Raw genomic sequence first — 26,474 nt, 5'->3', positions numbered from 1 at the left:
TTTGTGAAAACTTGGGTTTATACATTTGTGATTTCTGAACCTTTCTACGTGTATTTTATACTTTAATAAAAATTTAAAAATAAAAAAAACTAAAAATGGGTTGCTATGTATGGAGCTTATTTTAATCATGAATCAAGTTAATAAAATGTAGATAATATTAATAATATTTATGAGAAAATTATAAATAATAAATGTAAAAGTAAATAATATTTATTTAAAAAAATAAGGAAATTTGAACAATAATGAGACAACCAATGATAGTAAGAACTTTCCTTAAAGAGGAATACTGTTCTTGTGATTATGTTAAAAATAAACTTAATCTTTAATAAACATGTGCTGAAATATTAATGGAGTAAGCTGTAGGATCTCTGGATTTGCTTGAAAAATCTGAGTAAAAAGACAGTGTTTTAGCATTTGGAGGAAACAAGTATGGCCAAGAATTGATCACTGTTTAGGCTGGAGAATATGGAGAGTTTAGTATATGCATGAAATTATCCATCATTTTTATGTTTAAAAGTATAATTTAGTAGAACTCTGTGGGTTCTATATAGTATTGTTTTCTATTACCTTTGTTCTATCAAAAAGATTGAGGTAATTCAAGAATCAAGATACAGCTACCAAGACATATATTGATTTCATGACCTTCAATATAATCATCTGATGAGTAGTTCTCTGGCAAATAAATCTTAAACCCACACCACCAGTGACTAGCAAGGGGACTAGTTTTGGCATTAGGTTTATTAACAGTAGGGAAGAAAGAACACAATAATTTTATATTAATTTTACAAGACAGCCTCCAGATTTTCTATATGTTTTGTAAGAATGAAACGACAGCAACAGTTATATTTAACATTCACCTTCATATCTATGGATCAATTCCTAACACTATTTTGATTAAACCTACATGAGAAATATTTTATCTTATATACACTATCAAGTGTATCCCAGAAACTTATTATGTACACTTTATATACTGTTGTCATTGTTGACTCAGAACTTTCTACCATGTATCGCACTTTGAGACAAAAACCAATGTTATGTTTAGTGAGCTCGCAAAGAATCCCTTCATTATGGCTATTTCTTTATCCAGCATGATTTAAAATTAAACTCAAGAAATATATATTTGATATTGATTTTATTTATGGATTTCTCCTCGGCTTGGGTCTTTTTTTCCTTTTTAAGACACTTATTTGAAAATTTTAACAAAAAATATTTACAAATATGCTTCTTATGAATAATGCAGTATTTATCTAACCTGCAGCTGAAATACAGTTATTGGCATAAAATGAACCTTACACCACTAGATGACAAACTAACTCACTTGTCTAGTACTTGTAAAATACACCATTGAATACCCAACACAGGTAATACTGGAACCTAGGTCTAATAGCAACATGAAAAGAGGAAAAAAGTCCTACTTATTATAACATTTTTACAAACAGTAACAATAATGTTTTCCTCAGAATACAGGCCTCTATTTCCTCCACACTGTCACTGTACTATAATACGCAGTGTGAACTGGTCCTCAAAAAGTACCATCAGTATCTTAGAAATAAAGAAACAGACCAAAATTTATTACATCACTTATCTGTTTCTCAAAAAACACTATATTCTGATGTTTAGCAGCTTCTGATAATGAAGGAGCCATTAGTTAATCATGCTAAAATAATTGGCAGATAAAATTAAAAATTAAATCATATTAAAAATATAATGTTTCTATATGAGATATCTATATGCACAAATGTATCCATACAACAGAATCATGAAATGGAACACAGAAAATATGTTTACAATCACCTGTCAAATTCAATGACTTAAAAGCTATTATTGATAATTTTTTTGTCACTGATAATTTAATAACACTCTACAGATTATGGAAATTTTGTACTAACACTCTACTGTACTGATAATGGAAATTTTGTTGAAATTAAATTCACATATAATCTTTTCAATCTCATAGTTAAAAGAAAGATATTCCTAGGAAAAAGAAAATGGTATGTGCCAAGGTATAATGTATAAGTATAATGTCATAAATGTACTGATGAAAGATTCAGAAATAAAACCCTGATTTTTATCTGTGAAAATTTCTAGTTTATAATTTGTCCTTATCCATGTCCTTTTGTGTGTAATTACATTTGGGATTCAATGTTTTCAAATCCTCCATACTGTCCTCACCTAAACTGATGTAGGTGATTAGGGACTACTAATGAAGTAATTAGGGAGTCTTATTGGACCTCGATAGAAAACTTCCAAGATTTTTATTATACTTGGGGAAACATTAAATTGACTCCCATTATGCTGAGTTTAGTCCTAATTTGATAGTATTACTTAATCCTGAACAATGAACCTCACAGTCCAAAACAATTTCCAAGCTATATTGTCTAAATGATGCTATCTAATTCCTATTAAAAGGACTTTAGAAGATGCAGACTCACCCAAAAAATGTCTGGCACATTGAGTATTAAATAATGTTTAATGATGTTTATAAGCAATTGAATTTATATATTCCAGATTCTTTACTTTACTTAATGCATTTGAATTTTGACCCACACATCTTCAGTATGATGAGGTAGGGAAAAAAATCCCAAGTAGATAATCCTTTTCATTGAATAATTCTATTTATATTTTAATTGATAATCTTCCTTTGTTAGGCTCACATGATGGACAAGTGCTTATATGGATTTACTTCCAATTACAAAATAAGAATGAAGATGGAAATTATCTGTAATATAAAATGAGGTATATAAATAATATTAACATGCTAAATGTTAGCTCAATAAAATGCAAAGTATGCATGAAATAAACTTCTTTAAATAGTAGATGGAGACTCATATACTAAGGATTATAAAATATTGAGTAAAGATATTAATTACTTCTTTCAACTGTCTTCTCTAAAAACCTTAAATATATTTTTTATTTGCCAAGTGTCTGTCAGTTCAAAAATATAATTAATAACATGCAAATAAATAATTCCTACATGGGAATTATATAAGAAAAATAAGTAACTACACTAGATGAAAATTTGTATCTATTAGCTTTACAAAGAAGTGAAAGATAAGACCTAAACTATGAAAGCTGCTAGTAAATAAAATATGTCAAGGAAAGATTATCTCAAAGATCTGGTACGAAAGGGAGTATTTAAATTCTAAGAGAGTTAACAAGTATGAAACAAATTTAACTCCTTTTTAGAATATAAGTTCTTAGAATGAATCAAAAGGTGTTTAAAATCTCAAGTACTGAAAAACTCCATCATATTTTACAAAGCACCTTGGATATGTGCATATCAATATTTTGAATGAGTTCACAATCTCCTTCCCATTATAAAAACTTGTAGTATTGTAATAGCCACGAGAGAAGGATAACTAATTTAAAACATATTTTAAAAATTGGAAGAAAATAAAGTTAGCTTAGAGATGAAAAAACAAAACAAAACTGTGTACAGACGTGTGTGAATGAAAGTATAACGACAGCATTAAAGATTATTTGGGTACTTCAAAAACACTCATTCAGCCATTCATTCATTTTTTTATCACATAATTTTTTAGCATTTATAATATGCATAGCTGGATAATGAGTCTACGCCAAGAGAGTACTAGATACTAACCAGTTCCAATGCACCCAAAGGCACAAATTTTAAATGACAAGTGATAAGTCACTAAGAAGCACTGATGTCTGAAAGTGAACAAATTGCTTACAGAAATTGCGAGATGTATAGATGCAAAATGAACGTTCACCTCAGAAGGATTTTTATAGCTTTCACCTGAAGTCATATTAATTGAGGTAGACCATTACTGAACAACTACAGAAGAAATAAGATAATGTGATAATATCTCAGTTATCTGGAGTTACAGGAAGGTTCCAGGCAGCTGTTGCATCAGCTAACTGCAGTAAGAATACAAATTGTGAATAGATTATCATTTTTCAAAGAAGTAAAATATCGTAAAATTCAGTGAACATTAAATCTAACAGTAGATATACAGAGAATATGAACTGGGATTGGGTTTTTTCCTGGCCCTGAGTTATCATTTATTTCCTGCTCACAAAACTGAGGTGAGTAAACTACTTTAATTATGAGAGATCAATTCTTAATTACTAAACAAAGGAATTTAATGAAAAACAGAAGGACTGGTGTGATTCAAAGACCAGGGATTTGTCACAAAGATTTAAACTAAAAACGTGAGAAAGTTAGGTTCACAAATCTAGAGCTGTTCTTATAAAGAAGAGTGAGAGAAGGAAAAGTCACAGAAATAAGATATTATTAAAAAGTAACACAACTTGGAGAAAAAGGGAACATATGTACTAAAATTAACATATAAAAAAATAAAATAAAATAAAATTAACATACGTACTAGGAAAAAAATATCCTGTAAAAGATGTCCATTCATTTAGTGATGTATGGACCTAGAGACAGATGTTAAAATGGCCCTGTATAATAATGCTTATTTATGGACTTCATTATTTGATAAACTGTTGCTATGTTTATGACGTTACAGGAATATAGAAATCCCAGAGAAAACATACACAAGGATTCATAAATATGAGGGTAATGTGTACCAATAAGAAAAGTTGTTTTATTTTGAATCTTATGTATGCTCTTACCACACTATTGAGTTAAATTACAAAAACTCACAGAAGGCAGATCGAGACAATGAAGGGATTGAAAGAGATGTGTCTAAACAAAACATGCTCTACAATTTTAATCATCTAAAAACTTGAAGTGCACCATAGAAATAACATAGATGCCCAAAAGAATTTTCTCAAAATGACGTTTATTGAAAAAAGTCTAGGTAAAATGTCAGCAATTTTTCAAATGGGATGGTTCAAAGTTCTGACATCTTTTCTTGTGTTATGTTAAGATTGAGTTGAATTGAAGTTTCAAAAGGACTCAAAAAGTAAGCAAAAATAAAATTAGGTCAGGAGAAAACCAGTAATTTTTTGGCACACACCGACTAGTCTAAATGCTGTGTAATGTTAACAGAGGATGAACCATGACACTTCAATAAATAGTTCCCTACAGCCCTTTGAGTCTAGAAAATTTCATGGATTAAAGGTTTAAAAAATTATTATGTCAATGTATGTTTTTCATTTCGTTCAGTATAATTTATTACTGTATGACCCTTTAAATGAAAGAAGGATTTTTCACAAATGTATTTTAGGTGAAATTTCATTGGTTATTTGTCTTTTGATTGTTATCAATTCTTAGACATTGATTAAGTTTATTGACAAGAAATCAGCAAGTTTCCAATGAATCCTTACACCTTTACTATTGTACTATTTATGCTGATTAGAACCAAAAGATATGCTTATTTACTAACAAAAGTTGTAAGCAATGATGTTCAAAATGTGAAGCCAAAATCATAAGCAAGAATGATTGCAAAAGTAATATTTAGGTGTTGTGTTAACAATTGGGTTTTTCTAAATTTTCTTAATAATATAGCTTTTATGTATTATATTCTTGAACTTAAATCATTTTTATGCTCCTTATTTTTTTCTGTATAACATTGTGTCATTTGAAATACTGTTATTTTAAATAAGATGTCTATAATACTAAAGAAATTCTTGAATTCTTCACAATAAAATGTGGTATTATTTTTAAACTCCAGGTAATAATTTTTTTCATGTTTTATTTTAATAAGTATCAAAAACACTGATTAATTTTTATTAAAAGTTAAGGTGATATTTTAGTATTTTTTATGTCTGAAAAAGTAAAGCTACGCTAAAATTCACTAGCACTTTAAGATAAATCAAAACACTTAGTTTTGAATACAACCATTTTTTACATGTTTATATTTATTTCTTTAATCTTTCAGTGCATCCCTTTGGTTTTCATCAAAGTATTAACAAACTACAACATTATAACAAAAATGAGAGCAAGCATGCTCATAAAGTGCTCATGACTAATGAGTTTGAATTGACGTTTTCAAAATTATTCTTGATTTAAAAAATAACTTCCATTTCATTAAATGCATCATCCATGCTCTTTGTGGATCTTTCCTTACACATTGAAAAAAAAAAGGAAACATAGTTGTATTGGGGCATTTTAAAAAACACAAACTTTTTTAACATGCGCATACATGTACTTTTGTGTAGAAGTTGGTTCCTTGTGATTTTTAATTTTAAATTTAATAGTCAGAAGTATAGAAATGGGAAGTTCCTGGATATAGACAATGATTTCATGTGTATTATTAAGCATATTATCATTTCCTGATCATTTTATAAATGACAGTGGCAGCTTCATTAGGCTTTATTTTTAGAGCGCTACAAAAATAAATAAATATTCAGCTACTTTCTTCAGATTAAGTAAACTTTACATTCACTAAAAAACTAAATGCATGTCCAACAAAAGAAAACTACTACCCCAATAATTATTTAAGCATTCTGGTTAAAAACAAGTTATAGGTGCCAAGTTCTTAGTTTAATTATGTAAGGGACATTCTTTTCAATTTAGAAGGTGAGAATATTTCCATTCCTGATGATAAATAGCACAAGTATTAACAAATATCCTCGTGTGAATTTGGAGGGCAAAATGGTCAGGGATGTTATTTGTAGTTTGTACTATCAAATTAACCATAAAATTGTCTATGTCTATTAAATCAGAACCATGATATAATTTTTAAGATAATTGTGTGAGTCTAAGATAGCATTAAACCCTAAAAGCTGAAGTTCTATGAAGAACTAAGGATAGTATAAGTAAAAACAACAAAATACTTTCATTTCTGCTTATTTTTCAGCCAGGTCACACTTCATCCCAAACCCTAAATTTTAAGTGGTGTGAGTTGGCTAACACAGAAAAAATAAAATAGTTTTTAAAAACTAAATTATTTTACCATATCTGCGTCATACACAACAAATCTAAATTTTCTTAATTAAATAACATACACATTTTTTTATTTCTAGCAACACATATAACTATTTTAGGCTATTTGAAATCACTAATGTGTGTAGATGTGTGAGCTAAACTTTAGGACTCAAGCATCCAAATTTCATCATAGTTACTATGTTTGACATTTCAACACTTCCCTTAAGTATATGTGCTTTTCTTGTATTTTTTAACTTCAAAAGATAAAGCAAAACAAATATCAATAGTTTATAGAGAGCATAGTTTAGGAACAATTATTTATACTCAATATAATATACAGCATACATATTGTATTTATACAATTATATTTATACTCCTAACAGTTTAGGAGCAATTATTTGGTTCTGAAATGCTAAAATACTTACTATATCATGTGTGGGGTAATGGTATTTCTGAGTAGTTTGAAAAGTTGAAGGCAATCCTTCATAAAACAGTTTAATCATTGTTGCCATCACAATGCATATATCCAGTGGCAGATCTATTCCTTTATTCATAGGACTTATCAATGTCTAGAGTAGCAATCTTGTCCCCAATGCATTCAATCCATGCCTTTCATATTTACATTCACAAGAGCTAAAATATATGTTCTTCTAGCTTTTTTCTTTCCTTTCAGTATTTTTTTCGATTTCCCTCCCATCCATAAATCATAAAAGAAATGACACATCAGCAATCTGTCTCATTTTTGTTCCTAGCTTATGATTCTATGATTTTTTTATACTAAAGAGGAAAGAAAGAAAGCATTATGTATGTTGGATCTGCTATTTAAGATAAAAGTCATCTTTTGACTGAGTTTTTATGAGCTTCACCTTTATCAAACATTTGTTTATACAGTTTGACCAACCTATTGAATTGTCAGTGGCATTTACCCATTAACTAAAGGAAAAGATAACTATGTAGCAGAGAACATAGGATTGTTTCATTGCTAAGATCCTCAAAGGAAATACACTACAAAATCTCTAAGCATTTTTATTTTCACAATGGTTGTATAAAATAATCCACTTAGAGAATATGGTCCCAATATTGAAAGAGCTGAGTACAGGTTTCAATGTCTCCATGTTAGAAGAACATATTATTTTAAGTAAATGAAGATTATTGCTTTATTTCTATGTTTCTATCACATAGTTTCTCTGATTCTGATCAGAGACTCTCTCCATATGAACATATTTCTAAATTACATTTAATGGCCAAAGTGATGGCTGCACTGATTTCCTAATTTAGCCTAAAATGTTTAATGTCACTATGGAAAAAGGATGATTATGTGATAATGCTGGCATCAAAAAAATAAATAAATAAAATCTCCCAGTGACTCAAGTGTCAAGAGATGTTTTTCCATCTTAATTAAGCCCTTCAAAACACATGGAAATCAAGTAAACAAGAGATCAGTATTCAAAGGAAATATGAAGCACATTTGAAAAATGTTTTCAACATCAAAAGTTATGTTTGATTGTTGTCAACAACCATATCCTAACACAGGAATCTGTCTTCCTGATACGTATATTCATTTTTCCATAGTAAAGTGCTGCCTGCATCCAAGAGTCACTTTTATCTCGTTTCGGAAAACAACCTGAACTCTATTTTTACTAAGAAGAATGGCATGTTGAACTTATTCCCTCAAAGGGAATACTTTGATAAAGCCTTTTATGTAATACTTACTCAAATATGGTGGTTTGTAAGGCGCTCGTGTATTAGACAGCAGTCCATCCAGCTCCTTCCTCTCCAGAGTGCTGTGAAGGGCCTTCTCTTTGCCAAAGGTGGAGAAAGACCTCTCCGTCCCAGGCTGGGCTTCTGGAGTTTCAAACACCTCGGTGTCTGGAACAGAGTCCATGCCAGGAACATGCAGATTGCTGCGATAATCAGCAGCCTGGCGTCCATCAGCGGGGACAAAAGAAGGCATCCAGCACCGATCTGAGTGGCCCAGCGCTTTGCATTCCTCAGTGCAGTTAGAGAAGAGATCCATACCTGTAACCAGGGAAAAAAAAGAGACTCCAGATTCGGGTTTCACTAATGTGAGAGATTACAGGTAACATAAAGAGGGCTGGATGAACATGTTTTGCCCAAATTTTCTTGCCTTAACCTCATAGGAACCAAAAATGTCTTTGTACTATTTTCCAAAGGGTTAGACTTTTAGCAAAGAGGACCCTGACGTAGATGTTTCTAAAATTCTCAGAGTATTGGGAAAAAGGTCTGACTCTAAATTATTTAAGTAACTAGGGAATGGTGAGTAGAAAAAGGACAAATATTTTTTAAAAATCTCTGGTGAAATTCATAACAGAGAAAAACGCACAGTGTAAATCTTTTATAATCCATAATCTCTAATGATGATAAGGCATCCAACATTTTTTCTTCCTTAGAGACAAAAACATCAAACTATGTGAAGCACAAATGATGATATATAGATTATGAAATCTGTATATGAAATAAAAAGTGAAATTCAACAGAAATACAGCACTCATATTGATAAACTCATAAATAACAAGAATGAAACATTTCATGAGTGGCCAAAAGCATGCTTTCTCAGGTTCTCAGAAAATGACCCTAAAAGGTATATTTCAATGACATTCTGGTAGCCCATATTACTACAAACCACTTATTATTTACCACTGCAGACAAACCCAGAACAAACGACTGTAATTAGTGAAACCAGGGTAATCAAGTGTATTGTGAGTCAGGTGCAGATACTATTGACAAATACTTTATTACTTGTTCCATATTGGAAAAACACTTGTCCTAGTCAACACAGAACTGTTTCCCTACTAATCCGAGAATATTAAGATTTCAAATGAAATCTTCAAGTTTCACTGTCTCCCACAGATTAACAAGATTATTCAACATTATCTGATTATGACTCAAGAAAGTTCAGTTTCTTAAGCAAAGCACAACAATTTTTGAGCATTATAGAATACTTTTTGATATTTATTTTGTTAAATACCCCATGCAGAAAAACAACTACATAAACCCAAATCGCATTTTAATATTTTTCTAAACATGCCAACACATTTATTGTGCTTGTTTATAAACAAGATCAATTTAAAGTAATTTGAGTGTGATTATTCTGTATAAAAGAAACTCTCGAATGAGCATGGATTTCTTTTTTTAATTGACAGATTAATATTTGTTTAATGAACCCATCTGATTGTTTCTTCTTATAAATACCATGAGCGATTTGAACTCTTGAGTCAGTTTTAGTTTATAAATTCCTGATGGTATTGTGTCACAAACTGCTTTACTTGTTTGTGTGTGTATGTTAACATCTGTATGAATAAAATAGAGAAAAAAAATTTTTCAGAGTATTAATCTTCTAGATTATCCACAAGTATTTTGGAGTTCAGAATAGTGAATTATGTAAATTATGTTTAAAGAAATAAAACAAAGCTTCTTATCCTATATTAATCTCACTTTATGACTTTTTTATTTTAAATTAAACTATGTATAATGCCAAGTCTGACTTCGATTATAATGTTCCATTGATAATTGTCATGCATAAACCGGGAAATAAATTACTGATCAGTGAACTGTTGAGGAACTTAAAACGTGAGCTGAAACCAGGATAAGGAACCAGACTAAAAAAGCATGTAAAACAAGTCAATGTTTTTCTAGACACCAGAGTAGCTCAGTTTTTTTATCCAATTTCTTCAAGGAGCTATGTATAAAGGAAAAGAGTAAGGGAAGGACAATGTCCCTGATACACATTGACATACAAAGTCGGCAGAAGCTATAGAACCAGAGAGATTTGTATTTTGAATACTGTACTAGAACTGCTCTGTATTTGCAGCGTGATAGAGAAAAAATGATTTTTTGATAGATGGAACTACTGTTAAAAGTCCAATTACTATGAGCAATCATTTGTTTGAAAATTAAATTCAAGGCATTAAATTTGAAATTGGTGGAATTAATTCAAATAGTAAGATCAAATTGTATTATTAGACCCTAATAAAGATGGGTATATAATGCAAAATTTGGAATTAATGCAATTTTTCCTCACATGGACTGATAAATATCATTTTAAATATACTACACAGAACCATTAATAATCGTCAATGTCTTTTCAAGCACCTGTACCCAAAGACACTCATATTCTTAAATAAGATCATGTCTCTTATAGAAAAATTGTAATAAACTAGTCTCTCAACATTATTAAGATGTTTGACTCTATTAGAAGTTACTTTCAGTAGGACTGGTTTTTATAGATAGTGTATATGCAATTGTGCCCATTTTCTTTTCTTGAAGTTAATGGTTTTTCTGGCTTTTGGCTTCTTTAGTTATTAAAGGCTAGTTAAAATTCCCTTAGATGATGTACTCAAGTTCTCATGAGTTAAGAAACTGTACAGAAAATATGTCATGTGCATAAGAAGAAAAATGTGAAATATGATAAAGTTTTTGTTGGAAGAATAATCTTACTTGACAGAAGAAAGAAAACACTTGTAAATAATGTTCTCAGTGTATTTATGAACTAGTACTTTTAAAGTGTGATTCCCATAGTAATAACACACAGCTTTATATGACCAGAATGAGAAATTTGGTGCCACAAATTGTGCATGAATATATTTCACCAGTTTTACTTATAAAACAAGATTTCTCATGAGGAAAAAAATATCAGACATAGCAACAAAATTAAAAGAAAAATAACAAACAGTACATCAATAAATTTCAAATCATTTGTCTTTTAGATGTATAGTTTGAGAAGCAGATAAATGTTCCTATTATCATTCCTCACTTCAGGGAGTCTCTGAAAGACTAACAGTATTTACCTTTTTTTCATTTATCCCCAGGCCCATTAAACATATTATTTAATGACCAAATAAACAGAATTATATTTCAATTTTGTTGTGATAAATTACATGATATACAGGAATGCCTGGTATTATAGGGCAGGTGACATATTAAAATGCATGCCTTTCACATTGCTCTTGGAATTTATAAAAGCTCAAATTGAAGTCCCAAGAGAAAATAAATTTAACTTGATTTTAGTTTTTCTTATTCAAATGCCCTTACTATAGAACATGTGAGATTTGTACAGCAGAAAAATACAGGCCAACCAAACCTCAGTTTTGAAGTTTTGATATTTTCTAAGAAATATATCAACATATATATATTATTTGAAATTTCTTCTTCTAGTTATTTATTTTTACAACTTCTCAGAAATAATCTGTTCTACAAGGCATGACAGCTGACGTGATAGACTGCCTGTTAATGCAAAGATATATTTAGACCAATTTTAAAATACATATTTTTTAACCAGCAAGTAACTTGTTCCTTATAGTCAGAGGCAGTAATAGTACCACTGAGAATGAATTGTCATTTCAAAAATATTATAATTGTATTCAATTTGTGCTGTTTTCTGATGAATGTAATAATATGAAGTTATGGGTACATTTCTTCCTCATGCATCAAAGCTTCATAAAAATGTTTAATTTTTCATAACATGATAAATTAATTTTAAAGAAAATCAATACTTAATTTTTGAAGAAATTTCCAGTCCTCCTTTAACCACTTAGCACCAAAAAAAATGGAGAGATATTAATTACAACCACAAAAGTTGCTATAATTTTTAGGAAAATATAGCTCATAGTCAGATATTTATCAACATAATTCACTCATGAAAAAGTCAAAACATGTACATCAAAATTTCTCCCTACTTATCATTCAAAATGTTTATATTTTTCTCTATTTTCTCTAATATTTTGTCATATATTTTTCTAATTATAAATCTTTCTGTAACATCAATTTTTAGTTCAGGTTTTCACCAGAAACCTGAATAAGCTTTTGCAAACAATCATGTAAATTCGTTTTATTTGTTAAGTCCAGACACTAATCAACCAGCATCTAAATTCTTACTGGAGTTGGGAAAGGGAAATTTGTACTTTCGATAAATCAAAAATTGTCTTGTTGATAATGTAGTAGTTGTGCAATGGCTGAACACATTTCATGATATACTTTACCTACTAGTTTGAAGATACTGACGATTCAAATCACTTTATTTGTTTTTACGTATAGCCTAATATTGACCATGTATCATGTATCAAGCTCAAGAATTAATTAAAAAAGAAACACACTTAGAAGCTAACTGTAGCTGAAAGAAGAATTTATAAGAACGAGTGACTTGACAACTTTCAGGTACACCATAACAAGTAACATTAACAGAATCACTTATTAGGGTTATCTTCTTCAATATACTTTTTAAGAAGGAGCAATTAATTCCAGGAGTATGCATATTGCAAATATTTAAAAAACGAGGCAAAAAACATTCTTACAACTGAATAAATCTCCTCAGATGTACCTGCAATAATGTTAAAATGTTTAAGAATATACAACTAAACTGTTTGTATCAGTGTTGCAAATCAGAAAAAAAATTCTTTTAATCTAATAAGATACTAAACAAAAGTGTAACTATGTTTCTTTTAAGTACACTTTGACTTTTTTTCTTTTTTTTTTTTTTTTGGCTATTAGAGTTGTGATTAATCAGATTTTCCTCTTGTGATTTTCCTCTTTTATGCATATATTTACCACATCTCCCTGGACTTCTGCCATATCTAACCAATACATCAATAGTGCACTGAAAAAAACGGAAAGCACCTTGACAAGGCTATAGAAAGAAAATGCCACAGAGCAGTGGTCAAGCCGAAGAATTTCACACATGGAGCCAGGTGCAGTAGAAAACTGAAAAAGCTTATGTGATTCTCTGTGCAGCTGCCTCCGTGTTTAAAGCCCTTCTATGAACAAGATTGGTGACTGCAAATGGCTTAGAAAGGAGAAAAGCATGGGGGTAGGGGAGAAAGAACAAAAAAGAAAACTATTCATAGAAGAATAAATAGAAGGCATATCTAAATAAATAAATACAAAATAATGTTAACATAGAAAAAGAAATTGAGAATAAACAGTAAGTAAGTTTAAACAGGTGAAGCACTAAGCTCAGTAGTATATATAATGTATGTAATATGGAATGAGGTACAGACTGAAAGACAGAATTCAGGGTCTATGACTTTCTAGTATTATTTTTCCTTGATAACCTGGTGTTTTCCCCCTAAAAACTGCCCAAGTAAAATTTGCCATGGTATGAATTTTTTCCATATCGTAAACCTGGAAATAGATGTGCTGTGAATAATATTTCCTAAATATTACAAAATTGGAAGGTCATCAATACCTGGCTTTACAAGAAAATAAAACAGAGGTACTTGTTCACCTGAAATGGGTTTAACTTTTAGGAAATATTACAGCTGCTTGCTATAAAGTTTATGGTACACAACATTCGTGTGAACTGGAGAAAGTCATAAAAGTAAATGTGTTTCAATTCTCTGCATTTAGGTTTTATACTTAAAAAAGAAAACACTTCAAAATCATTCTTACAATAAAATTAGACATATTAAATCTGATTGCAATTCAGTACACAAAGGTGAGATTACTTCTTAACACAAATGTGTCATTACAATTCTCAAACAGCAATTATTGTGCTCAGTGTTGCAACTGCCCTGGAACCACCAATGAAATACAGAAATAAATTAATTCTGTAACATTTTTCATGTTTAAGAATGTAAAGGGATAGGGAATTTTTTTTTGCTATTGATAAAGAAAAATACAAACTGCCTTGCTTTTTAAAAATGTTTTCCAGGACACAATTTGGCATTTTCATTTTCCTTTTAAATCTTTGACATCTCAAATAATTTGAAAGAAACATTACCAAAATGGCAACATTGAGTCTCTGAGAAATAAAATAGGTACTGGGAAGGCGCATTGATAAGAATCTATTCCCAACCATCTTACAAATTTAGCACTTTTTGCAGATGTTTATTCGTTTCTCTTTCTTTGGTTAGGTTATTATAGCTCATTATGTCTGAGGGACTAAACTAATTGAAATGTTCATTGAGACTGGAGTGCTACAGAAAAAAACAAAGCAGGGGGTGGGGGAGTGGGAAAAGAATAAAATGCACCCAAGGAAACATGCAGCAGATACTGTTTAAATATTAAACGTTTCGTTTTAAAAGTTTAAAAAGGCTAACTTAAATTAGAAACCCTGAAAAACGAATAGGAATGAACAATTCTAAACATACAGCTTTTTAAAGATAACAATAAATCATATGCCATATATAGGCCAAAAATGAAAGGGACTTTGTACTCAAATATAAACTTCTGGCAAGATCTGGTTTGTTGTCAGGTTCCCAGACACTAAATAGATGCTCTGTTCACTTAGCGTGAAGGCCCGCAAGGGGCAGGGACCTCCGGGGATTCTTGGCAGTTCTCAAGTCTCATTAGGTCTGCATATTAATGACTTGCAGCAATATAAAGAGACCCTTGAGCAGCCTTTTTTCCCCCTCCTCCTGCCTGTGTTTCCCAAGGCTAAGGCAGCCTCAGACACAGCACACATTAGCCAAGTGAGAGGCTTGCAGTAACCACTGCTGCCAGGAGACCATGGGGCGGGTACTGCCCTTTGACACACTGCCTCAGCACCATTCAGAGGTCCACCAAGTGTGTTAAGGAATGTGTGCTCTCTAGGACCAAGGTTACCTTGAAAATGAGGGCTCTATCTCTTTGTGGTTACATCATTAACCAAAATGAAGCTCAAAATCAAGTGAACAGAGTTGAATCTAGAGATGGCCCAGTGATGGACATTTTTATAAGTTACAAAGGTTAACTTGCCTTTCTATTTCTTTATATGTCAGAAAAACAAAAAACTCAATCAAAAAATAAAAAGTAAAAAAAAAAATCAACAAGCACCTTTCTTAGTTGAAATGCAAATGAAGGGAGAAGAAAATCCAACCATTGTGAAATCATTTTCATCATTATAAGGTATATGTTTTATTTTTAAAAGTGTTTTCTTTAAGGATTAGTAAACAGAGTTATCAGCATCCTATAAAATTTAACAGTTAAATTTATATAGAAAAAAGTAAAATAAACAATGTAAAATACATGCATTATACTGCAACCCCATCAGTGGCTATCATTACCCTTACATACAAATACACATGGGATTCAACACTTGACAGGTCAGGAACCCCGTTGAAAATATGGGGAAACCTAGGATGCTTGAGAAAATACACATTATGAAATGTTTACTAATGACCTGAAGCCTAAGAACCCAGCATTGGAAATCTTGCTTTCAGCCTATTCATGACTTTTAATCACCTTTCCTTCTCTCATTCAATACTCAGTGGCTTACAAAATGCATTGCTCTCGGAAGGAATAAATTTGGATTCTATGTCCCAATCATCCACTTATTCTCTGTGATTTTGTGCAGGTCAATTAATTTCATTCATCTTCAGTTACCTCATCCATAAACAAGTCTAATAATACCTTACTTGACTGAAGACCGAGGCCTGACCAGGTGAGAAATCTATAGGGTTTTTTTTTTATGCAATATGATTACACTAAAGAACATTATATAAGGAAGAAATAGCTCATATTCTATCATATTTCACAACGAATCTATAACTTTACCCAAAGGAACATTAGATTTTTATAATCCTCCTTGAATATACAATTATCAACATAGGATGACACCATTTTCCTGTGGACTTACCAACCTTAAACCTACAGAAAATTACCCAGGACACCATTCTTTCTAGATTTACTTTTAACAACAACGACAACAACAAACCAAAAGTCAGCATTGCCTTTTGAACACACTTACCAGCTGACTGGCCGCGGTTGGTGGCATCATGATCACTATCTCCCTGTTCACTGTCTCCATGACCACTGTCCTTAGAGCTTACTATGTCAGCTTCCTGGAATGCAGAACTAGAAGTATAAAAACGTGAGTATTAGAATAAAAAATGTGAAGAAACACAGAAAACATTCTTCTGCCACCACATGGTCACCGATGGTGCTGCAGATTCATAAACCTCTCAGTTGGCTTTATTTCTGCAGAAAGCTAGTTTTCATCACCTTAAGCCTAATTCTTTAAAACTGAGCAGAACAGTCAGTTTGAGCCTTTAAGACATGTCACTTAAGTCATTATTCTATGATTAGCATTATGTATATGTGTATATCATTTTCATAAAAGAGAGTATATATTCACCTGGAATAGGGAGGCTATCAGAAGCAGTGTAGGAGTATAAATTGATAAAATATTAAAATATTTAAATATATTCAGTAAGCTTTATATAGATGAATTATATCCATATTTTTAATGTATTGTCTAGGAACCCCAACATAATCAGTATTTATGTTCTGACCTAGCTGGAGATGCTTTATACATCTTATATTTTAATATTGGACAATACATCTAATTCCTAATTTTCGTAGGTAGTAAACTGTCCACACATGGCTAGGGGGAAAAAAAAAAGTCCATACCTGTTAACTCGGCGAGGTCTGTCAACTAGATAGCTGAGCTCTGCTCTCTGGTGTTTAGTCTAGAAAAAAAATAAATAAATCAAGAGCATTTGAATGCTAAGGGCTTAACTAATAGTCTTCTTCTGAGGTTAGGAACTGAGTCTAGTTTAAGTACTTGTGTATAGTTTTATGAATTTTCAAGTTGTTCTAAGACCTCCTCCTAGTGATTACTGGGTAAGGTAAGGGCAATATGCAGAGGACATGTCAGTCTAGATTTTCAGTAAAAGTTAAAAAAAAATTGCAAAAATAAAAGGCCAATTTTAAACGTGTGTGTGCATGTGTGTGTGTCATTAAGGAGAGAATGCAAATGACCTCATAGCTAGGGCTCATAAACTATTGTCCCTAATAGAGTCAACCTAGGTATACTCTGCAGTCTTTCTTTCAGTGGCCTAAAAAAGTGTTTAGGTGCATACTGGTTGACACAAGAAAAACAGCACGCTCAATAAGCAAAAAGTTTGGATATTTTATGGAATTATTTTGTTGTTTATTTTCAAAATGTGCTTAAGATACAAATGAGCTGTACAAATATTCATGAAAGTCAATTAATAATATCTAAGACTCAAATAAATAAAATAACCTGCCAAGAAAGGAATTCATAATACCCCTCCAAAACTTTTCCCCCTCCAACACCCTCTGCATTTTCCTCCCCACCTCCACCATCCACACACCTTTTCTGCTCCAAACCTTCTTGTACATAAATCAACTCTGTTCTCCCCCTCCCTCCCTCCTTCCAACTTTGCCACTTCTCCATCTTTAAAAAGAAATCGGAATTGACAAGCCAAATTCTTCAAGGAAGAAAGCCAACAGCAGTGATTTATCAAGAACAGTGGCAAAAGGTGATTATTAGCTAAAAGATGTATTTAAGGTAACAATTGTTTAAGCCTTTTGTTAGTTTACGCTTACAGGGATTTGTGCCAAAGCAACTTCATTCAAATTCACACTGTGTGGGCATTGGACTTGAGGAGCGTCTGTAAATGCTGTCCAGAGCAAAACTGAAGGCTTTTCTGCAACCCGAGTTCAGAGGACAAGGATCTGATAACTTATTCACTAAAACATGCATTTGAGTTTAGACAACTGTGCGAAGTTAAACAATCTATAGCTTACTTTACACGCGACTGAAAGCATCGATAAACAAAGCAAACAGAATTAACTTTATTAATGCCTGGGACAAACGCAAAAAGACCTTTGCCAGTACCAAAAAGTCCCTCCATCGCAGTTCCCTCGCTCCCCTCAGAATTCTGAGAAGGGAAAGGACTGAGAAGGGGTTAGGATTTTAAAGGAACGATGCCAGAAGGAAGAAGGAGGGTCCAAGGTGGCAAAGCACCAAGGGGAGGAAATGAAAGTAAATGTGGAAGGGTGGAGCGCAGAAAATTAGGGACAACACGAAGTTTAGGTTACATACGAAGGGGTGGGATAGCCTCCCCCAATTCCTGCCCCCACAAAGATACAAATAAGTTAATATCCTAAATATAAATACACAGTGCACCAGAGATACAAGGGCCGGGCTAGAGAAGGCTTTCAGATGGAGGAGATGAGAGATGGTGGTCCTTTCGCTTCAGCCTTACCTCGTTGGACAAAATGCTTCCGTTGGAGATGATATCGGGCTGCTGGTCTGTGTAGCCGGTGACGATGGCCCCACAGGGGTTGTGCTCAGTGTCCGTACTCCGTGAAGGGCTGCAGGGCTTAAGGAACATCAGGTCGGTCTTGGCGGACTCAGGGGTCAGGCAGACCTGGTAGCAGTAATTCTGGTTGTGGTGGTGGGAGCCGAAGCTCCCGGACTCCTCCACCGGCACTTGGGCCGGGTTACTGGGTACATTGGAGCTTTGCACCAGCATGATGTCCGACTTGCTGAGTTTCTTCTTGCGCGCCCTGGCTTGGCGGCCGCAGCAGGTCGAGCCCCCGCTGCCACAGCAGCAGCAGCAAAGGCAGCAGTCGCTGGCTAGACATGTGTAGATGTTGAGCTTCTTCTCTTTTTGGCAACGCACGGCAAGCACGATCATGGCTAGCAGGAATATGAAGGACACCGAGCCCAGCGCAATTATGAGAATGAGGGTGAGGTCCAGCGAGGTCTCCCCGCCGCCAGAGCGGCTGGGGCGCTGATGCTCCCCTGACCCCCCGCTACCTCCCCCGCCCCCACCCTGGGGCTCCACAGCTCCATCCACCAGCTGCACCACCAGTGTGGCAGTGGAGGACAGGGGCGGCTGCCCGTGGTCGCGCACCTCGATCACCAGCTCGTAAGGCCGCTGGGGGTCGCGCTTGGCCGGCACGCGACGCGCGGTGCGGAGTTCCCCAGTGCGCCAGTCCATGCGGAAGAGGTTCATTTCGTTGCCCCGCACAATGCTGTAGGTGAGCCGGGCGTTCTCGCCGTCGTCCGCGTCCACTGCGGCCACGCGGGTCAGCAGGTAACCCGGCTCCGCCGACCGGGGCAGCACCTCCCGCGCTGGAGTCCCGTTGCGCCCAGGGAGGGGCGCCACTATGGCAGGGGCATTGTCGTTCTGATCCACGATGAGGATGTTGACAGTGGCGTTACCAGCCAGAGCCTGGGGGCTTCCGGCGTCCCGAGCTTCCACTTGGAAGCTGAAGTCCTTGAGCTGCTCGTAGTCGAAGGAGCGCAGGGCGTACAAATAGCCGTTCTCAGAGTTGATGGACACGTAAGTGAAGACGCTCATGCCCTGGATCTGGCACTCGAGGATTGAGTAGGCTAGCTGGGCGTTGGCGCCCTCATCGCGGTCCGTGGCGCTCACCGCGTAGATGTACGCGCCCGGCACGTTGTTCTCGGTCACATACACGTCGTAGACCGGCTGGCTAAACCGCGGTGCGTTGTCGTTCACATCTGACACTTGTACCTGGATCGACTTACTGGTCGAGAGCGCCGGCTCGCCCCGGTCCCGAGCCACCACTGTTAGGGTGTAGGAGTCTCCAGCCTCTCGGTCCAGAGGGGCCTCAGTCACGATGGTATAGTAGTTCTTGAAGGAAGACTTGAGGCGGAACGGCACATCCCCCAACAGCTCGCACTGCACCTGCCCATTTTCCTCTGAGTCGCGGTCGGTCACGCTGAACAGGGCCACCACTGTACCCGGCGCGGCGCCTTCGCTCACCGCCTCCTTCACGGTGCTGAAGCTGATCTCCGGCGCGTTGTCGTTAGCATCCAGTACTCGCACTAGCACCTTGCAGTGCGCGGGCACGGCGTTGGGGCCCAAGTCCTTGGCTTGTACGTATACTTGGTACACTGGGCTCTCTTCATAGTCTAGCTCGCCGCTCACCTCCAGCCGGCCGGTGCGCGGGGAGAGTCCAAAGAGCTCCCGCGCCCGGGGCGAAATGTGGCTGCTGAAGGAATACACGACTTCGCCATTCTGTCCCTCGTCTGGGTCTGTGGCGTTGAGCTGGATTACGAGCGTGCCGGGTGGCGAGTTCTCTGGTAGGGACACAGTGTAGACGGGTTGGTCGAAGGCGGGGACATTGTCGTTGGAGTCCAGCACTCGGATGGTGAGTAGGGCAGTGCCGGTGCGCTGCTGTTGGGGGGGTAGGCCCCCTCCCCCGCCGCCTCCCCCTCCTTCTCCTCCTCCGCCCCCTCCTCCCCCGTCCACCGCGGTCAGCACGTAGCGGTGCACCGCTTGCTGTTCTCGGTCCAGCGGCTTCTCCAGCACCAGCTCCGCGAATCGGTTGCCATCCCCCTGGGTCTGCACGTCCAGGGAGAAGTAGCTGTTGGGGGTTATCTCGTAGTCGCGCAAGGAGTTGGTGCCCACGTCTGGGTCGAATGCGCTCTCCAGGGGGAAGCGGGTGCCCGGCGTGGCGCTCTCAGAGATCTCCACCGTCAGGTCCGGCTCCGGGAAGGAGGGGGGGTTGTCATTGATGTCCAGCACTTCGATCTCCACCCGGAACAGCTCGAGGGGGTTCTCCAGGAAGACCTCCAGGTGCAGGACGCAAGAGGGGCTCTGCTTGCAGATTTGCTCGCGGTCGATCTTCTCGTTCACGTACAGCACCCCGGTCTCCAGATTGAGGTCCAAGTAAGGGGTCCGCGAGTTGGGCACCGTTTGAAACCTGCGAGCTGAAAGTTTTGTAATGTCCAAGCCCAGATCTTCAGCGATATTCCCCACGAAAGTGCCATGTTCCTGCTCCTCCTGCACTGTGTAGTGAAGCTGGGAAAAGACTCCTTCCACCATCCAGAGCAAGGCAAAGAATAATAGCACAATCATCTCCAAAGGGAAAGGAAGCAGCTTCCCGCAGCCAGCCAGCCACCCAATCACCTCCCCCACCACCACGAAAAAAAAAAAAAAAATCTTAAAAAAATACAAATAAAAGTGCGCTATGTGGGGGGCTCCTGTGGCTTTCTGTCCTTAAAAATCTTATTCCTTTAGCTTCATTTTAGGGCTTCCCCCAAATCAGCCTCATTTTTCAATCTTAGCGCAGGAAGGGTGACAGGCATCCCCTTTCCTCATCTGTAATCTTCCCACTGACCAATTAATAAAATAATAATACAATAGTCAGCGTCCTTTATTCCGACAGTCTTGGCGCAACGCGGCGCTGGCAAATCCCAAGGAGGAAATTTCGATATTTCAAGACTGTCCTCGGTTTTGTCTTCTTGCTGATGGGAGGAGAAGGGAGAGGAGGAAAAGGAGGAGGAGGAGAAGGAGGAGGAGGTGGAAGAGGAGGAGGAGGAGGAAGATGAAGAGGAAGAGGAGAAGGAAGAGGAGATGCTGCTGGCACCGCTGAACATGCCTCAATGTCAACGGCTGGCAAATGCAAAAGGGCTTAAAAACAGCAAGAGAATTTTGTGCCGGAAAAACATAGAACGGCTCTGCAGCATAAAACTTTCATTCTCTTCATTTCTCCGGATGGATGTTCTTCTTGGCATTTTCTCCTCTTTTCGCTCTATCTGTATTTTTTGGCTTTCATAGTTCTGTCTCCCTCTGTTCTCATCTCCACCATCATCTGCCTCTCTATAAGTGTGATGAGCAGTTTCTTTCCTGCTGTTTTCTTCCCAAGCCTCTTTCCCTCTAACCTGTCTCTCTTCCTTCCAGTCTTTCCCTCCTGCTTCAGCCCTAGAGCCTGGATCTCGGCTGGCAGTTTCTGAGCTCCGAACGCTCCGCTTTTCTGTTTTTGCGCAGCGCCCTCATTCTGCCAACCAATCGCTGAGGAGCACCACCCACCGAGTCGCCGCTAATTGGCCAACCTGGCTGTCAAGCATGTGCGTCATTCGGCAGCCGGGAGGGGCGGGATGGAACCCGCGTCCGGGCTGGCGGCCGGGGTGAGTGTGAGTGTGAGAGCGAGAACAGCCCCGCAGGTCCCGAGGCGCTGGCTGGGGACTCTGCCGCGGAAAGTTCCCAGTCCCCAGCCGCAGGTAATGGAGAGGGAATAAAGAGGTTCCCTGTTTGCATCAGCAAATGCGAAAACATAATAGCAACAGCAGCGGTGTCCTCTCTCCGGAGCGGGGTTTCCAATGACGCTAACATTCTTTTTCCTTTAAGGTATTTTCCTTTACTACTGTTCGTGGAAATAAATCACCGGGAAGGGAAAAAGTTGCAGAGGGGCCACTAACTACAGGGGTTACCTAATTAAGGGACTCTGGCAGAGTTTGGCTTTTTTTTTTTTTTTTTTTTAAGAGATATGGATTGTGTAAAACTAAGCGTGAGCGTCTGAAGGGGCTGTGTGGAAAGGAGTGAAGCGGTTGGACTGTGGGGCGGAGGTGGGTCCTGAAACGCCCAGGGATTCACGCCAAGGGATATGGGAGGACAGGTACTATAGATGTGCAGACCCCTCAGACTTGCCTGTTCCCTTCCTCGGTGTATATATATCCACGACATTCTTACCAAATAGATTAATTCCCTTGGGGACCTAGTTCAAACTGAGAGCGCTTTGATCAATGACTGAGGAGTTTCATTTGAGCACTGCCTTCAAGCACGCCAGCCTAACGCTCCACTCGCTGGCATCGGAGCATCGCTGGGCGCTGTGAGGCGCTTCGGATATCCCTGCGCCTCACCCCGCCAAGTGCTACGCTGCGGCGGCGCGCTCAGGCTATTTTCTGCTTTTTCTGACATTTGGAGGTTCCCCTCCTCACCCCCATGCTAAACCGGGGCACCGATTGTTGCCCAGTTTGAGACAAGACCGCTGGGTGAGAACAGCGGAGCGGCTGAGAACACGGGCCGGGGTGAGGATGGGTAGGTGGGCAGTGGCCGAGCGCATGCAGTGCCCTAGTCTGTGTGGCTCCGGGTATCAGAGAATGCGCTTGCACACTTATCGGTGCTCGCATCCATTCTCCTTGGCCCGGTGCACAAGTCTGTGCAAAGCCCCAACGGAGCGCCAAATCACACACCCCGATCTCGAAGGATGCGCTTGAGGAGCTCCGAGTGCCCACTGCCGTGAAGCGGGGGCAGAGCAGCGCATCCATGCACCCAGTTCTTGTGAAGTTAAAATACAGCGCGAACTCTTCAATGCTAGAGAGTGGAATGAATGTCAATTCTCCAAGAAAAAGATTTTTTAAAGCGTATTTTTTATATTAACTAACGGGCTGTAGAGGGTTGTTATTCACTACAGCTGTCCCTGTTCAGTCTTCTTCCTATGCCACAATATAGAATGGTCCCCTGCGGCTTCCTGGTAATGAATGACCCGAGAGTAACACCGCCACAACCTGCGAGAAAAGGAGAGCCCTTTACCCAATCCCGAGGTACGTCGACATTTCTTCGTGGCAGGGAATTAAGGAGAGCGAGTGTCCACAGGCGTGATTACAGACTGAGGCATGGCTCTGTGAGTCCCGTGAGTGCGTGTCTAGTGCCCTGACACCTCCACCCTTAGCTCTTTCATGGAGATGGGTCCTGCCTTTGAGCGGTTAGAAGGAAAAGATGCCAGCAAAAATGGCTAATCCTTTTTCAGCTGCAGTAAATTGACTACTGGCCATAGCCAAGAGAAAACCGCTGCAGTTAAAATGATTTTAGCATCGTGTCTACTGCTGAGAATGGAGTGGCAGTTTATAAAAAGGACCTGTGGATCAATGAAAAGGAGATTATAGTGTATCTGAATATTAATAACGGCATTGCATCTGTATTTTCTACCCCCCCCCCCCTTTTCTTTAGATCTGCAGGATTGAAATGAAATATTTTGAGCTCTTCCAACTGACTCATCGGAATTCTGGAGCATTTTTAAAATGACGGTAATTTTCTAATGTTTTCATTTATACGTTTGGAAACATTTGTGTGTGCGCGCGAGTGCACGCGTGTTTGCATGTGAGAGACATGTGGCTGAATGACAATGCAGATCCAGAAATTGTTTGAGGAAGAGGGTTTGTGTTTTCAAAATGTAGATGAAGTTTGAGCCGACTTGGGGCGTTCGCTGAGAGCCACAGAGCTTCCAGAGGTGAAGATGAGAACGTGGAGAGATGGCCAGATTTGCCTGTAAATAATCACTACATCCACTGTAACACTTGAGCTGTTTTTTTTTTTTTTTTTTTTTTTTTTTGGTAGCTGTTGTGTTTGAGCCGGGAATTCTCTCTGCAAACGTGGGTTACAGGCGTCTCCTAGCGGCGAAAGCAGCATAGGGCAAGCCAGAGAATTTTTCTTTGGCGCTTTCTCGTTTGGCAGGGTTCGCCTGTTGGGGGCTCTGCAGGATTTCTTGGGTCGCGAAGGCCTGTGTCCGCGCCGGCGACACCGGCCCGGGTCCTCTAGAGGTCTCGTCTCTCTGACTTCTGGTCTCTGAGGCTGCCCGGGACCTTCGGGGTGACGACGGGGTCTTCTGCCAGGGGGAACATACCCGAGCCCAGCCGTCTCCTCCCTCTAGGTAGCTCCATCCAAGGGCAATTGAGAGAGTATTTTGTTCAGGGCAAGATTCAGATACTGGCATTAATAGCCTTCCCTGCCTCTTTACCCTGGAACCATTACACAGCCCCACCCCGTCACCCACAAAACAAAAGCCTTTTAAAAAGGCCTCTTAATTCCTTTTCCTTTTACATTTCCTTCAGTGAACCCCGGAATTTAGTGAGGCCATGATTACAAAAATAAGAACCTCGGTAGTGAGGTTCACGACCTCTTTGAAGTGCAGAATATCCTGTGATACTGCATCCCACTCTCCTCCCTTCCCCCATTATGGACCGCAAAGGGAGCAGTAACACCTAGCGAACACAACCTTATCCCCCACCAGCAACACCCTCTCCAGGGGAGCCAACCATATGGGCTAAAACAAATTTCATCCTAAACCAGAAGGGGAAAGTAGTTATTATTTCGAGGGATGTATCAAAATCAATTGTCATAAAAGTCCTTGTTGGTGTTTGAGAATGATAATGCACACTCATGTATTTCATTGGCCTCTAAGTACAGCAGAAATTGGGGGGCGCTAAGGATCCCACAAATGTGTTTTATATACATAGTTACAAACTTCAAAACTAGGTAACAGGGTTGCTTTCTTCCCTACCCTTTTCTGGAAAAGGTGGGAGGGAAACAAGTTTGTTAACCAGCGTTTGGATAAATGAGTGTTTGCAGTGATTTAACTTGACTTGAAAGCAATTTGTTTCTAAATCCTCTTATTATTGCAGTGTGCCCAGAGCTTTGAGAGGGTTTCTTTCTTTCTTTCTTTCTTTCTTTCTTTTTTTTTTTTTTTAAAGAAATGGAAGAGAAAAATTTAAATTGTCAATGAGAAGTCTTTCAAACACCAGACCCTGCCAGGATTGAGCTAGGCGGTTCCTGGCATTTGTCTTCCCAGCAAGGAGGGTGCAGAGAGCAAACTCAGAGGACCTGGACCTTACTGCATTTCTTATAGGTATCCATGAAATAGGTTTATTTGTAGTAGTGTAACCTAACTTATGAGGTAGGAAGGCAAGGCTTTGGGGGCAAGACACTGTGTTAGTTTGTTCATCTACTTTAGAAAGAGAATGTTGACTAGAGTTTCTAGAAAAGATTGATAACTTATGCTATTATAAGCATTTAGGTGACTCTTTAGATACTGTGTTATAATGTTCTGGTCAACAGAGAACAAACCAATCCATGTTTTGGGGATTGGGAATACTAGCTATTCCGTTAAAACATTACTTATGTTCAAAGTAGAAATGTTCTTCTCCATTTTGTTTAACCTAGTTAATATTGGTGTGGCTTCACATTTCAATGTCTTTTCAGTTATCAGACAGGGCCAGCGTTTTGTTAAACTCTAAACAGTGAATTAAAAGCACTGATGAGCTGAAGCAGCCCTCTAATGCAAAATGACAAATTGCACTTAAGCAATACATGAAGAAGAAAATGATTTATGGATTTTTACAATGGTCTGAGCAAATGAAAGCAACATGAATTATACATCCTAATGCTCACGATAT

At 37.7% G+C, this 26,474-nt stretch overlaps 1 protein-coding gene across 1 annotated transcript in view; it reads right to left on the bottom strand.

Annotated features, from left to right (window-relative positions):
- The window catches only part of PCDH10 (protocadherin 10), a gene marked incomplete at both ends in the record, with an annotated part of 59,362 nt that extends 37,984 nt beyond the window's left edge, over positions 1-21,378 (bottom strand). The window contains 4 exons of the mRNA XM_080796273.1: positions 8,513-8,818; positions 16,482-16,588; positions 17,144-17,202; positions 18,748-21,378. Coding sequence (XP_080652399.1) covers positions 8,513-8,818; positions 16,482-16,588; positions 17,144-17,202; positions 18,748-21,378 — 3,103 coding nt within the window. The remainder of the gene's footprint in view (positions 1-8,512; positions 8,819-16,481; positions 16,589-17,143; positions 17,203-18,747) is intronic.
- Between the last annotated feature and the right edge of the window lie 5,096 nt (positions 21,379-26,474).

The sequence above is a fragment of the Martes martes genome (assembly GCF_963455335.1).
Source record: "Martes martes genome assembly, chromosome: 2".
NCBI lineage: Eukaryota > Metazoa > Chordata > Mammalia > Carnivora > Mustelidae > Martes > Martes martes.
The sequence above is the reverse complement of the archived record's forward strand: the minus strand, read 5'-3'. Positions and strand labels throughout refer to the sequence as shown.